Here is a 15579-nt window from a genome sequence, read left to right on the forward strand (position 1 = left end):
TAGTCTTGCTGGAGGAGCTCCTGCCGCCGCCGCCGCCGCCGCCACCGCCACTGCCACCACCACCGCCATCGCCAGCTCCGCTGATGGAGTTGAGCGACTGATGGCCGCTGCTTAATCCTCCCGTGGTGCCCCACGTACCGCCGTGTAATTGGCCGTGTAACGCGTTGTACGAGTAACCCGCATAAGCCGATACCATATCCTCCACTCGGTCCAAACGAGGGTTTCTCCTCGTTTGCTGGGCTGTCGTCTTGCTCGTCGCGATGTCGTCGCTGGTGTTATTGCTACTCTGCAGACTGTTAGTCTTGCTGGAACTCCTGCTGCCGGATGCGGACGTTCTCAGGGTGGAACCGCCGCCGGTAGTCGCGGCCTGCACCGACGTCACCGCCGGTAGCGTGTCGTTCTTGTCGCCCGGTGGCCTTGGTAATCGGCGGCGCAGCCACGGATGCCTCAGCGCTTTGTTCGGCGTCATCCGGCATTCCGGTTCCCATACGAGGCACCGCCTGAGAAAGTCCAGGAACAGGACGTCGTCACAGCCCTTCAGGGCGCGCTCGAGATCGTGCGAGCCCGGCGGGCCGCGCAGCTTCCCTCGTCTCGACAGACCCCCGCTTAGCACTGTCGTGCCGTCCGGCATCGCCGTCGCGGTGCAGTACTTCGGGTAGCCCTTCGAGCTGATGAACTGACGCGACCGTTTAGAGTTCTGCAGCAGCCGCTGCGGCGGCATACCGAGCATCTCGATGATGCACGCCAGCTGGTCCGCCTCGTCCTCACCCGGTAGCAGTGGAAAACCGGTGAACAGCTCCGCCAGGATGCAACCGAGGCTCCACATGTCGATCGGCATCCCGTATCTTGCACCCAATATCACTTCCGGCGCACGGTAGAAGCGACTCTGGATGTAGGTATATACTCGTTGATTCTCGTAGCAGCTTGAACCGAAATCTATCACCTGCAACACGCGGAACGATATCGTTAATGCGTTAAAATTAATCACTTTTTAAATCACTTGTATAATTCATTGTATAACACGCTAGATCGAGAAACGTGTCACGCTGAATGTATAATAAGTGAATATTTGAAGTTTGGGGTAATGGTTGGAAAATACAGCGAGTGCTGTTCAAATAAAAACTTCGTTTTTCGGGAAAATAAATCGAGTTTCTCATTTTACAAGGGGAAAAACGGAATACTTATTGCAAAATATAAGGTACAGAATATTTACAATATAGTATCTAAAATATTTAGATTTTTATATATTTATATATCTAAAAATTATAGAAAATTTGCTGTCGCAATTCGACGTGACGCCGTGACGCAAGCGTCGAGACATATTCATTCGCGAGAATCGATCAAGCTCGTATAAAGCTCGGGGTTCGTTAATAATTCCTGCGCGCAAGTGGCAGTAGAGAGCAGCCCGGTGAAACTGGATGCACCCCGGATACACGCGCACTTGAATATATCTGTTTCCAGTTCGTAAATGATGCACGCGGCCAACGTAAAATAAGGCGCATGTATCGTTTACGGTGCACCTGGCAGTGAACGTATCGTAATGATGGCCCGATAATTTTACCTCACATTCGCCGAACGTAACACCGTTTCAATCACAACGTGCCTCGGCAACGACCGCGCGATCTCATGCCGAAAAGCAGCACGTCCAACGCGACATCTCATCACACTTCATCATCTTTTCATCACGTAAAATAATATTTTCTGCATTAATATTTAATCAGTATATATATATATATATATATATATATATATATATATATATATATATAAACGATGTATTTTTATTTAATAAAATACAATTCTACTGTTAAGAAAAGCAATTTATTTTTCTTTCAGTATTTTTTTTAATAACTATTATTTTTAATAAAAAAATATTTTCTTGATAATTCTCTTAAAATTTACTCATCATAAATTTAAAAACAATTCATCATATGATAAAAAAAAAAAAATTTATACTATTTTGCAGAATATTATATTATAAAATTGTATTAAAGAAAAATTGGAATAAGTAAAGGGAATTTTTGTTTTAACTTAATATTCTCGAAGTAATAAATTAAAATAGTAAATTAAATTATTAGACTTCAGAACATATTTTAAATAAATTTGATGCTTATGATGAAGTTATGATAGATTTGCGGATATACAAACTTAAATGAAATGTTTGTAAAATAAATAATATTTATTTAATTTAAATAATTAAAACAGTATTTTTGTATACGCGTTCACACACGTTTATTTTAAATATTACTTGTTTCAAATAAATAATGAGTATTATAAGACTATTACACGAAATTAAATAAATTGTAAAGATAACCAACTTAAAAAAAAAGTATAAAATTATAAAAATAGCGTAATCGTTATTTTTGGTATGAGAATGAGATTTTATGCGTATATGTACCTCCGCGTGTAATTCTCGATACTAAGATTAATTATTAGTAAAATCTCGGAAAAATACCAGTTTCTTAGACGATGAATGCAAGAGTATCCACTTCTCTGCTTGCGTCGCAATACGAAGCAACAATTAATTTTTTACACTGATAATTTACCATCTAGTCAGTGTTTTTCATCTTCCATTTATAATATAATTTTTTCAAAATTGTCCGTATTATGTTTCTTGATACTTTTGACGACTGGTGAAAGATGAGACAGATTGCACTAGCAAACGTTGTGCAATTCGATAATCCGCGCATCTTCTGGCCTACTTTAATATTTCGGGTAACATCGTCCCTTTCGCGTGTGTAGCGAACAGAAACAGCATGTTGGAGATTGTCCAGGATTCAGATCGACTCGCTTCAGATTTGGCTATTCGACCGCGGTGCGCGATTTCAATGAGTTATAATTCGATCAAATCCGATGCGCGACCTCCAACGAAATCTCTGCTTAAAAATAGCGTATGCCTTCGCGGATCAAGGAATCGAGGTACCAGGCATCGATACAAACGCGTTTATTAACGATATCGACGGCTCCAACCAGAAAAAAGTTAGCCGAGTTTAAACCGAATAGAAAGTATCTCTTTTATCTTTTTCTTCTTTTGTGCAATAAAATTAGGAATCAAGTCCCTTCTATACTGAAATTCTATACTGAGAAAAAAAGTTGTTAAATTGACAAAATTATTCAATTTCTTCAGTTCAAGTCAACTCTAATCCATAAAATATTTGAACTTTAAGCATTTATATATTTGTTGTTAAGTATTTATATATTTAACTTAAACACATAATAAATATTCAAATTGAAGAAATTTAATCAGGTTAAACAATTTAGTCAATTTTTTTTCTCAGAGTCGCAAAAATTTAAAAAATGCTATAATATGAATTAAAAGTTGTTTAATTTAATTAAATATCAAATCACAGGCTATCACTAATATAGATAATTGATTCGACTAAGTTCTATTCATTCAACTATGTACAGTTTTTACTTATAAATTTTTTGTTTAATTAATACTATTATTAATACTGTTGAATTAACATTACATATTTTTCATTAGACTGATGTTGCTTCTACATTTTTTTTCTCTGTATAGAAGATGAATTTTTTTCTTAATATTTATAGAGTGTCTTCTGTATTTCCTATTTTTTCGTAACTACAACAAAAATACAGAAACACTCGTTCCAACGATCGAGTTAATGCGATCTGTACATGTAATGTTACACAATCGCTGTTGATAATATCTTTGAGATATGTCCATATATAATTAGGTCCGCCCCCTGTATTGAATTTTCCGGCTTAAGGTAAAGCGGAAAAAAGCCGGTTGAAAGAAAGCAGGAAAGAACTATCTGGGACGTCCCCCTCTTGCCCAGTACATCCTGCTTTCGTGGTTATTGCGCGAAATGATGAGCAGGAGAAAATAATCTGTAATTAATCAAGAGCCACATAACCATGAAAGCATAATTCGGTGTGCACCGTCTAATTTCTGTATCGATAGAAAGTTCGCTTTCCAACGCGCTTTAGAGTGATACCCGCCACGTTCGACCTGTGCTGTGCTACGGGAAAAGATATCGTAGGAAAGTATCTCCCTTCTAAGAGAAACTAATCGCCATAATTCACAATCTTACCAACAAAAAATTCCTGAAAATAAACTCGTGACATGTTGGATTAAGTTTCAATTATATCTCCGAATGAATCAGTACTTGGCACAAGTTCGAGCGGGGTTCGGGTGAAAAATGGCCCTGCTTATCCCGAACTTCGACGTTTCACTTGACCCCGTGGCAGACACGTAAGCAGTCTCTATGTGCGTCATCATGACAAAACATTCAAGTTGATCGATCTCGAGGGGCGACCGACCGGCTGGCCGGAAGTTTTCGTAGGGTGCACCTTTGACGGAAGTACCCGTCGTGCTGATGCCCCAAATCAGTTTTTTTCTCTATGACGTCAACAGCCCATTTTTAGAATTCCGATGATAGCTAATGGAACCTTTCGGCTTTACCGCAAAGAGTTCCAGAGATTCAAAGAGGATTTAAACTATTAAACGTAAAAAGCCGAAGTCGAAATCGACGTTTTCGATTATATAAATCTTTTTAATATTTGACATACGAGTGTGTTCGCGAAATATTCTGAAGAGAGAGAGAGAGAGAGAGAGAGAGAGAGAGAGAGAGAGAGAGAGAGAGACAGAGAGAGACAAAATTGACAGAAATTTAATTTGCAAATATTCTGTTATTGCTTTTTTTAAATAACTTTGCAATTTAATGACGTTTTCAAAAATATATCTTCCGTTGGAAATTTTTTTGTCGCCCTACATGTTTATCATGCATGCCATTACGCGAAATAATATATTCACCCTTGCATACATGCAGCTGTAGTAATGCAAGACTTTTGTAGGGGACGCGAACTCTTCACTCTAAATGAGTAAATGGTCACGAATATTTATTGAGAATTAACTCTACGAAGTGAACAATCCCTTTTCGGAATTTCGATTTAATCCTGTTCTGAACGAATTTGATCTAAAATGTGTTTTATTTTCTTATCCAGAGAGAAAAAATTACTAAATTTTAATAAATATTTGTTTGAATAGTTGCGATGAAATATTTACTTACGATATATAAATATTTACTCAATAAAAAAATTATAGTTAAACTAAATTAATGGTTCTTGTAGTAAATAAATATTCACATTTAGTAAATATTTCTTTGCAATTATTTAATAAATATTTATTAAAATTTAGTAATTTTTTCTGTCAGTGTATTAATATTTTAGTTAAAATCTCTTTTTTCTTTAGTGTTTTTTTTCTTGATTTTATTTGTTAATGTAGAATAAAATTTTTTTTCTGTAAAAATGTTTTATTTTTTAAAGTTTTGTAACTTAATCATAATATTATGATCGTATAATAAATTCTAACAAAATAGTAGAGCTAATCGATAAAGTTTCTTCCTGATTTTCTTCTTCTCAATGAGCTTTTTATATGACATATATAAAACTAAAAGATATCGCATGCAATGATTGAAATGTACGTAAATTATTGCCAAGTGTAATTATCATTTAAATAATCCATCGTCGTAATAACTTTTGAATACGGTGCCCTCAATCTTGTTCCCTGCTTTCTTTCGCGTCTCAGTAATCCCCAAAGAAATTGCATTAGTCTTTCTCACGGAACGATCGATCCGCGTTTTATTTGCGAACTTCGCCGAGAAGTCAACTTTTTCAATAATTTTCTCTTTGAGGCAAATAGGTCGAGATCAATAGGCGCGCCACTACAGAGGCAGGAAATGAAAAGAGCAACTGTATGGGCATATTCAGGGTTTTAATTTACGATCTCCGTGGTTGCGGTTTTTCTTCTCCAGGTGACCGCAGAAGAGGAAGCGCTTTGCCTTTGGGAAAGGGACGCGGCGCTCGCTCGCGGAGGCCATCCAACGCGGCGGCGCGGCGTCGTGACGCTTTATCGTGCCCCCGTGAAATGAGATATGAGGGGCAGAATGTTTATTCGCGGTTTGCCCTCTCTCCCCCTCGCCCCTCGTTCCGCGCCGCGCGCAAGGACGGCGATAAAAGGAGGAGGCTCATTCCCCTAATTGGAACGCGCGCCAGTTTCGCTTCCCGAGGTAACAGGTGGTGCCCATACGTGCCACTTATTCGCGCAATGCTCCATACAGGTTCGGAGAAAATCTTCTGCCGCGTCATCTTTTTCCTAATACGAGCCCTACACGATCAATAATACTGAATCGGTAATACTGACAGTGTGTATCGATCTTTTCATAAGTCAAGATTATTTCTGTAATTACGTTTTAATAATGGCATTATTGCTGATGAAAACACTGACTAGTCTCTTCGCACACTCAGTAATCTCCATTACACAGCAATATTGAGATTCAAGAATAAAAAAATCCGGGTCACTGTCAATATTCTGTGTCAATCCGTCCAATATTAAGCGCATACGATCAATAATACTGTCAGCATTTGTTGGTACTAGGGCCCATATAAAATGACACTTACGTAAGGTAAAGTTGCCTATTATGAGATACCTTTTTTTAAAGGCTTATAATTTATTTAATTTATACTATTAACTCCTATTTTTATAACCAAATTATAGTAAATATATTTAAGTTTCATCGCCAAAAGTTGGTAATCGATAATAGTTATAATTTGTTGTATATGAAATTTTTTTGGCAAAATTGCCGAATTTTCTAATTCAAAAAAAGGGTTCCTAATATGAGACACAAAGGTTTTTTTTTTACATGAAATTGGTCTTATCGACTTGGATATTACTAGGTTTAAATTAAGCTCCATACTCAAAATCTAGATGACCAATCGAATAGTTCTTTTGATACTCAAAAACTTTTATGTAATATTTTTCTTCAAAATCAATTCTATTAGAGATATTTTAAAGTCTCAGTACTAATGTTGAAAGCTATAACCTTCAAGCCTCATAATTCAAAAGTTCTCAATAAAAAACTTTGTTATAGCATTTTGGAAACTTCTCGAAGTTAGAATATACAATAATAAATAAGAATTTTTGAGTGTCTCATATTACAAGTTCCACGGTTTCACGATCACTAAATCTAATATTTATAATTAAGCAAATTATCACATTCCGTATTTTTCTATTAATACGACTTTACTTTATCACTGCATGCAGAATTTATTATCAAATATTTGTTTATTCTATAATAAACAAGGGTTAAAGACTCATCTTAATAAAACTCGACAACATCCAATTTCAAAAAAAAATTTTTTTTCAACGACTGCACGCATGATTTAATAATAAATTTTGTACTAAATAGATTTCACCCCAAGAGTAATAAGTTCATGATGGTACCAACCATATGCGTTTATTAATGTAGTAGAAACCTCGTTACCTCATATTAGGAACCTATCCCATAATAGGCGACTTTACCCTACCTTTGGCCATTTTGTTGCAAGTATCGTAATAAAATTGACCGCATTCCGTCGTTATCGAGTAGGCGACAAATTGTTGTACTTTCTTCGGATCGTACAAACAATATGTGACCAGTGATATTTGCATAGAAGGAACAATATAAAGCGTGATATCACGCAATTAAATAATGCACGATATTAACTATCGTATAAGACGGTAATTAATTTGATATCATCTCGTCGAAATTATCCGATAATCATTTTAAGAAATGGGCGTGGGAATAATCTAGTAAATCTCGTTAAATGCCGTATGCCGCGCGCGGTTGTATATTATACAATTTTCTATCTCGTAGAGGGAAAGAAAGAGAAGAGAGAGAGAGAGATTCTTCATTACCGGCAATCACCGAGGCGTGACAATTAATACGGCGAGTGGATGAAAAGTTGAGTAAATTGTAAAATGAGCAGAAAATTAATTATCGTATTGCAGTTGCACGGTAGCAAGAAAAAAAAAGACGTATTTGTTATGCAACAAATCCTCTGGTATATCTGCTAAAAATCTCGCTACTGTTTACGAGAGGCGGCGCATAATTTTGCTTCGCGTTCTTTCTTTGCGTCGCGTCGTCGGGGTTTAGGGCTCGATCGCTACCGCGAGATACGATACTTTTCTTACCAGGGGGGAAAAAAAATCGTCACCGGATTGATCGATCAAAGAGCCCATGAGGTTTAACGGTGCGGTTGAAGTGGCCGCGAATGGCGAAAAATGTACACACACGGCGGGGAGGTAGGTGCATATATGCATGTGCGAATGCGCCGCGCGTTGATAGGTCCCTTCGTACAAAGCCTTCAATCAAAGCACGTTGCGCCTTTGACATATCCGTAATCACCGGCGTCGTGCCACGCTGCCATGAGCACCGTTGTTCACGCGTCGATTTGTTTTATCGATTGTGTCCAGGCGCCGTCGGCGAACCTCGGCCTTTGTCAAAATCTTTTACTTTACGTATAAACTTCGGGTAAATGACGCAAACGACCGATTCGCGTTTTTTACTTCCTCCCCCCCCCCGCGTCGCGGTAAGATGATTACCGCTAATTGGGATGTATGCGTCCGCTGTACCGCTACATCGTTTTGATTCCTAATTAATGTAAGTAACAAAACGGATTCGCGTGCCTTCGGCGTATTCGTATTCAGCGACTTTTGCGGAATGCACTTCTACCTACAATGATGGAAATTCTTTGAAAGTTTGCCGGGTACTCGGGTCGATTATACGACAGGACGTATAGAAGTTATTCAAGGCGCAAACTGTATTGTAAGGTCATCGGGCACCCGCCGCTATTGGTCAGAAGTTAAGCTCCTAGTTTATAAGTCGCTCAACTTTTACGACGGACGTATCAATGGAAAGTACGTGAATCGAACATAATTATTCATCTATAGCACCACCACCCCCGCTCTTTTGACTCATGACGTGACTAATGAATCTGCGATAAAGCGGTTAAATGTAAAGCCTTTAAGAATAAAGTAAAATAAAATGGAGCTTTCTTTTTTGCTAATCGTTTTAGATTTTTAGAAGTCACTATCGAAAATATGCTTTTACTGACATTTAGGGGAAAGTTGCTGAATGCGGTCTCCTATATCTATTCAATATTTTGCATTTTTACTTCACATATAAGCAACATTTAGTGGCATTATTTTAAACAAAAATAAAAAGTAAATAAAAAACAAGTAATAAGATAAAAATTTAACAAGTTTTATTTTGTTTTGCACATTATCAGCATTTTGGAAAATAAGGTACATCTGATGTAAATTTTTCATCAAATTATATAGGTGATAATAATGTAAATATGCAATTTTATTTTTGTAGAAGTGGAATAAAAAGGATGAAAGGGATAATTAGGATAGTTAGAGATAGTATCAGGATAATTAGCCAAGGAGTGTGCAAAGTGGTAAAAGCCAGAGTTTCTCGCATAGAAACGTTTGTTATATTTCAAATCTCTACAGCCTTGAGCCACGACAACAATCAGAGTCAAAAATAAATATATGCGTGACTTAGCCGGCTGCTCCGAATCGACTCTCTCGAAAATCGCTTATTGCATCGCAAAATAGGAAACGTTCGGTTATGATCCTGCTGCGCGATGAGTCCGATCACGAGGACATCTCTGTCTTACATGTTTACGATCACGATCACGGTCGCGATCCGCGTGAAACGATCGCGTGAATGCGTACATCACCTGCATTTTCAATTGTTAAGTGATAATAGTAAAATTAGTAATTGCTATAAATAAAAATACGTTAATTACAAAAATAAATTCAAGCCAATTTTATTTCAGTGCTTTTATCTTTTCATTATTGTTATGCATTAATTACTAAATATTTGATCGCTTTTTCGACAAATTATTAATAAAATAAATATTAGTTAATGGTTCCTTGAATTTTTAATTCAGAAATTATTTTAATTCATAAATTTAATATTTTCAAAGACGATACGATTTAAGAAACCATAGATACGCTTTAGGCGACCAGTTTTCTAAATCACCCTTTTTGCAACATGTTATAAAAAAGCTTATAACAAATTAATTTATTATTTTATTACTGAAAAATTTTACATATAATAAATGACAAACATCGAACTCCGATTTCAAACAAACGTTAATTTGTATCTAAAACAGTATCAAATGTGAAATAGAAAATAGGTTAAGTGGTACGCATTTAGCAACTCTCCCCTAAGTACTGGCAGTAATGGCTTTTCTTGTAATGAATTAATTAATTAATCTTCTTGAAATAAAAATAATAAGTATAATAAGAAAACGTATATAATAATCAGTATTAATAAGTATAATAAAATTAATTATATCTTGAAATAATTTACATGATAATATAACAATCTCTCTCTCTCTCTCTTTGTCTCTCTTGTTCGCTCGCATCCAATATAAGCGTGAACCACGGACACTCAAAAATAGATTTTCTAGCGTGCGTGTCCCACTTTCGAAATATTGGAAAGCGTACGTTGACCGTGAAGGCACATTTTCTCGCTCAATTTCAGGCGGAAAGTCGCCTCATGCGTCACGTCGCGACACGTTGATATGTATTTATTATCATCATGAGATATTAACATCGGCCTTCCTTGCGCATTAGCCCGCAAGAAAGTAAACATCGTCGGCGAAAGATCCCCCCATCGCGCTCCTGTAATCACCGTAAAAGCTGTGCGCGGTCGCGCCGGTGAGCCCGAGTTTACCGTCTTTATCTCTACTTGAGCATTCGTGATTAAACGGGCTTCTTTACCTCGGCAACAATTACGTTATTGGATTACTGCGCGTATACTATGAATATTTAGAGTCTCTTCCCACACATCGAGGAATTATTTCAAATAGTTCAACGCGAGTCATGTCCATTTAACTAATGAAAAGCAGCTTTGAATCTTGATCGCGATTGCTACACTTTTAGCCTCCTGTCGCATTAATGTAACACCGCAATCCGTAGTGTTATTACGCTTTGTATCGCAAACCTTTGTTCGGAAAGCCTGCGTAGGGAAAAAAAAAGAGAACCTAATTAAAAACCTTACATCCGCTTAACGAGAGAGGCAAGAAGGAAGCTTGAAGGAGGCTCTTCTGTTCGCCAGTTCATTTATAGAGCCGACGGTATTGCTGCTACAGCTACCTCCGTTAAACATTTGCAGCCGTTACGATGTACTCGCGGTATTAAATCTTGGTTATCTTGGCGCGAGGACCGCCGTAAGCGTGCGACAATATTGTGACAGGCCGATCGTGGACAGTTTTTCAAGCACACCAAGCGCCAACGGAGAAATATCAGACTGCTACGTTACGTCATTATTTTCTTCCAAATGACCTGGATTCTTGTTTGCCTCATCGATCGCGCGAATCAATATCTCGGGAAAAATTTCACGCGTCGAATCCGCCACCGACGCGACGCTGTATACAAGAGAGAGGGTAGTTCATTATAATAAGACCGATAAAAATCTCGGTTCTGTGCCGACGATAATGAAGAATGCAGGGGTACTCATATACGAGATATTCGACCCGTTTAATGAGCCGAGCATTTGTTATCTCGCATAAGCACGTTGAGAGAACGATGATATACTTGACCTACGCCTATGACAAAACGGAGATAACTCGATGAAGCTATAAGAAAATTTTTTGTTTATTTATACAGGGTGTCTGTAAAATCTGTTCCCAACGTCTACATTTTCGAATCGGTTCAAAATTGTGAAAAACAGCAAAATATGTATTTGATTACTTCCAGCGGCTACTATTTTAAATGGATGGAGGGGCTAGAGTGGCCCCCTCGAAATGGTCGAACATGCATTTTTCATAATTTTGAAAAATACATACTGTTTACGAAATATAAGTATGTAAAATTACATCAATAATACGTGTTAAAATTACACAATTTATAGTGAAAATTATATAACATTTATATTGATAAAAAAATTGACAATCCTCCACATTTAATACGATTGAAGGTGAACCAGATAAAGATCATCTTTGCCACTCTGTACGCTTCACCATTTTAATCGAGATGAGACTGCTGCAACAACTAAAGGACTGAGAGAAGATATTGCGTTATCTGTTTGTGAGAGGTGGTTTAATGGGTTTAGAAATAATGATTGTGATGTCAATGACTACGTTCTGGTGGCTCAGATAAAGATCAGTGGCTCAGATAAAGATCAAAGAATTGGAAGCGTTGCTCAACGAAAACTCGACCCTTTAAAAGATCTTGCAGGGCAGCTTGAGTCGATAAATCAACAGTATCTCGCTATAGTCCTATTATCATACGAAATTTTGCAAATACCTAATATATATCGAGAACAGTGTAACAGGCTAGAAAATTTTTTTTAATTTGTAAGGAAAAATATTTTAAGTATTTATTTAAAGAGATTAATATCAATTAATATCAATTCGTCAGACGTAGAAAATAATATGTATGCAATAAACAATAAACTCTCATCGACTATGCATTAATGCAGGTCTGCTCCACAGGGGAAAATAACAAAGACTTCAATGTACTCCACTTTCACGAAGTACGTGAGCAGCCCTGGCGGAGAAATACCGGTCGGCCCTTCCCGTGATTCCTTCCTCTCGCTCTAACGTCCTCGGCGGTGTAATACGACGTTATCGTCCCTCGGGACAATACGAACAGCGGCGAGCATTCTGAGTCATCGTCGCCGACTGCCAGGGAAAAAGTCCGCCACGACCGCCACACCGATGCGACGCGACGTGGTGGTGCGGCGGCGGTGGCTCGTTACGGTTCCCCCGTCTATCGTTACACTCAGCGGGCGGGCGATCGATCGATAATGCTTTCTGGCTGTTTCTGGAATCCCACTTCGTACGATAAAACCCCTTGCGGTGATCATGATGCCGTGATGTCGCGCTGCCAAAAAACCGCGCTCGAGGTCAGGTTCGCATCGCGCCGAAGCGGGCGCGCGCGAAACGCACCGCCTCGTTTTAACGCGGACCACCCGTTCGCGTCGGGACATCGGGTTTTACCCTTCCCGATGTCGAAAAACGAGAATTTAAATAATTCCGAGAAAACGCTGAAGGACGACGGAGATAGGTGAGAGAGCGGAGAAAATCCGTGTGGAAAAACAATAAAAAATATAGAGAGCCAAGTGATCTGATTATGAGACGCGGACGGCGTCAGTGTAATTCCAAACCACGTGTTTGAGAGTTAAGCCCAAGTGAGCAAATACTCGAGTAGGAAATCCGATTGCACGATTTTATTTCACCAGATGTTGAACGCGTGCTTTCGACATCGATACTCTATCTTCAGTGTTGCGCTTTGATAATTTAAAGTTATCTAAATACAGATAAGATAAATTACATGTAAATGTATTTTTAACAAGATGTTATTTAATTTTAATTTATATAGGTAAAAGATAAAATATATTTTATCTGGCTAATTTTCAGACAATATCGCTATTGAACAAAACAATTTAAGATATAAGAACAATATATATATTAATACTTTTATTTCTAAATATTTATTTATTAAAACTAAAAATTCTTCAAACAATTTAATCAGACAAAAAATATTCGTCTTTGGATTTGATCTAATACGCAAATAAAAACTAAAGTTAAAAAATAGAAGGAATATATCTCATATTATATAATAATTGATAAAATTTCTTTTAAAACTTTACTGCCAGTAAATTTTGAGGCGCAAACCTGTTGTTATCACTTTGAAAATTTTTCTTGTTAAATGATAATTTGAAGATTGAAGCTAAGGACAATACTTCATTCTGATTATTGTACACATTATTGTAAATAATTTAATAACATTTCTTTGATCTAGGATAAACATGAAGTATACATTATAATAATCTAGTTAAAGATATGATGAAACTGTTTCCTCGTCTAAATTTATCATTTAGATTATAGTTTTAAAAGCTTGGAAAAACCGTTTTTTCCCATTTTTTCACGGATTTTCTCGGTTGTACAATAGATGAATTATTGCAAAAATTTATTGAAAAAATTCAACTGGTAGGTGAATTTTTTCCCAATGAATTTTATTTCCCTTGGGAAAGGAGTCAGAAAATTCATGAAAAATTGAAAAGCTCCGGTTTTTTCCAAGCTTTTAAAACTATGATATAATCTAGATAATTTTATGTAGATATAACGGCAAACACTGTCTTCTATCTTTAATATCAGCCAGACGATGTGTGTGATGCGGGAGATGCCATTAGATAGAAAATATTACTAACGTCGTCAGCACTGCGCATTAGTGTTACTTATCACGCGTATAATAGGGTGCATTGTACCTTGTACGATAATATTGTTTCTCATCGATTCCTTTGCACGCATTCCCGACTTGTTCCCGACATTTTTACGGAGTTAGACTATAGAAGGGGGACGGTCCGCAGTTTTCAGAAACCACGTATTATGTTCAAGGCTGCCGGTCGCATCTGACCGGAAATACTTCAGCTGCCGCCTCGTCTCGACCCCAACGCTGTTCCACGCGTGAGAACAATCGATGCGCGTTATGCACACAGGTTAATTTTTATTATAGTAAATAATTCGCGACGGAAGTCGCGACAAAACGTAGTGGTATCGATTAATCAAATTATGTATTTGAGTCAGACGATTGCTGCTTCAACGAGTTAATTTGGAAAAGATTTAAAGCAGATCCGAGAGAGATTTTTTTTAGACGCCAATGTATCAATTTAGCATTTTACTGGTTGGTGTTAATGCTGAATATTTCACGGCAAACGGGGGAGTTGCTTTCTTCCATACATAAGCTGAATAATAAAAGCATCCTCTTAGCAGTTTATGGAAGAAAAGAATATAAACGTAGAATTTCTGTGTACAGTTTTCGTGATAAAGATACGTTACAGCCAACTTATAATTCATATCTAAAATGATCTTATAAATTGCACTATATTTGTCCTCACCCGTAAATGTAATGGTATCATTAAATTAAACGTTTATTATACTTTTAATGCTTTATCGAGGAAAGTGTAAAATATTCAGAGAGCTAAAATCGATGAACTACGGGATTCGATTAAGCGAAGCCTTGAACATCTTTTATTAATAAATTAGTAATTAGTGGACAAAGCTCATTTTACGTTTCTTGTACAATTATAATCTTATCACAGAATTATCTCTCAAACTATTTATTATTTGAAAAAAATGTTTCAAGAAAAACTTACTTTGATTCAAAGAAAATTTTATGATGGACAGATTTTTTTTATAGATGGAGATGTGTGTCTCTGAGATTTCAAGGTAACCTTTTTTTCTTTTTTGAAAAAAATTATATAATTTTTTTATTATATTATATACATTTTTTTACATAAAATAATTCTTCAATTATTCTGCACATAAAACTATTAAAGTAGAGCTATTAAAATCAATATGAGGTATTTTAAACCTTATTCCGACATAAAATATCTCGTAAATTATTAATTTTGTGATAATCGTATCTTCTCTAATATCTTCATCTACAAAATAATGAGACGAATCAATTGGGGTAAGCCGTGTAAGGAAAACACATAATTGTTTTTCAAAAAAGTTACATAATTTTATTTAAAGCAACAATGTGTGTGCGTGTGTGTGTGTGTTTTCTTTATAGTTCCTTTTAGTTTTATTATTATGTGTATAAAGATAAGACACACAAGTATTAAGATAAACTTACTAAATAAAAATGAGTATAGTTATAATATAATTTTTTATATAAAAATATGCAGAATAAAGTATAAAATATCTAGTAGTGATTTTTTTATAATTTTTAGAATTATGCAGAATAAGTAAAAAATCACATTATGTAAAAAACTC

General features: G+C 36.6%; 1 protein-coding gene across 1 annotated transcript in view; it reads right to left on the reverse strand.

Moving 5' to 3' along the window:
* The window catches only part of LOC105196721 (dual specificity tyrosine-phosphorylation-regulated kinase mbk-2), a 54501-nt gene that overhangs the window by 7295 nt on the left and 31627 nt on the right, over nucleotides 1-15579 (reverse strand). Inside the window, 1 exon segment of the mRNA XM_039447121.1 lies at nucleotides 1-943. Coding sequence (XP_039303055.1) covers nucleotides 1-943 — 943 coding nt within the window.

This window comes from Solenopsis invicta, chromosome 3 (genome assembly GCF_016802725.1).
Source record: "Solenopsis invicta isolate M01_SB chromosome 3, UNIL_Sinv_3.0, whole genome shotgun sequence".
In the NCBI taxonomy this organism is placed as follows: Eukaryota; Metazoa; Arthropoda; class Insecta; order Hymenoptera; family Formicidae; genus Solenopsis; species Solenopsis invicta.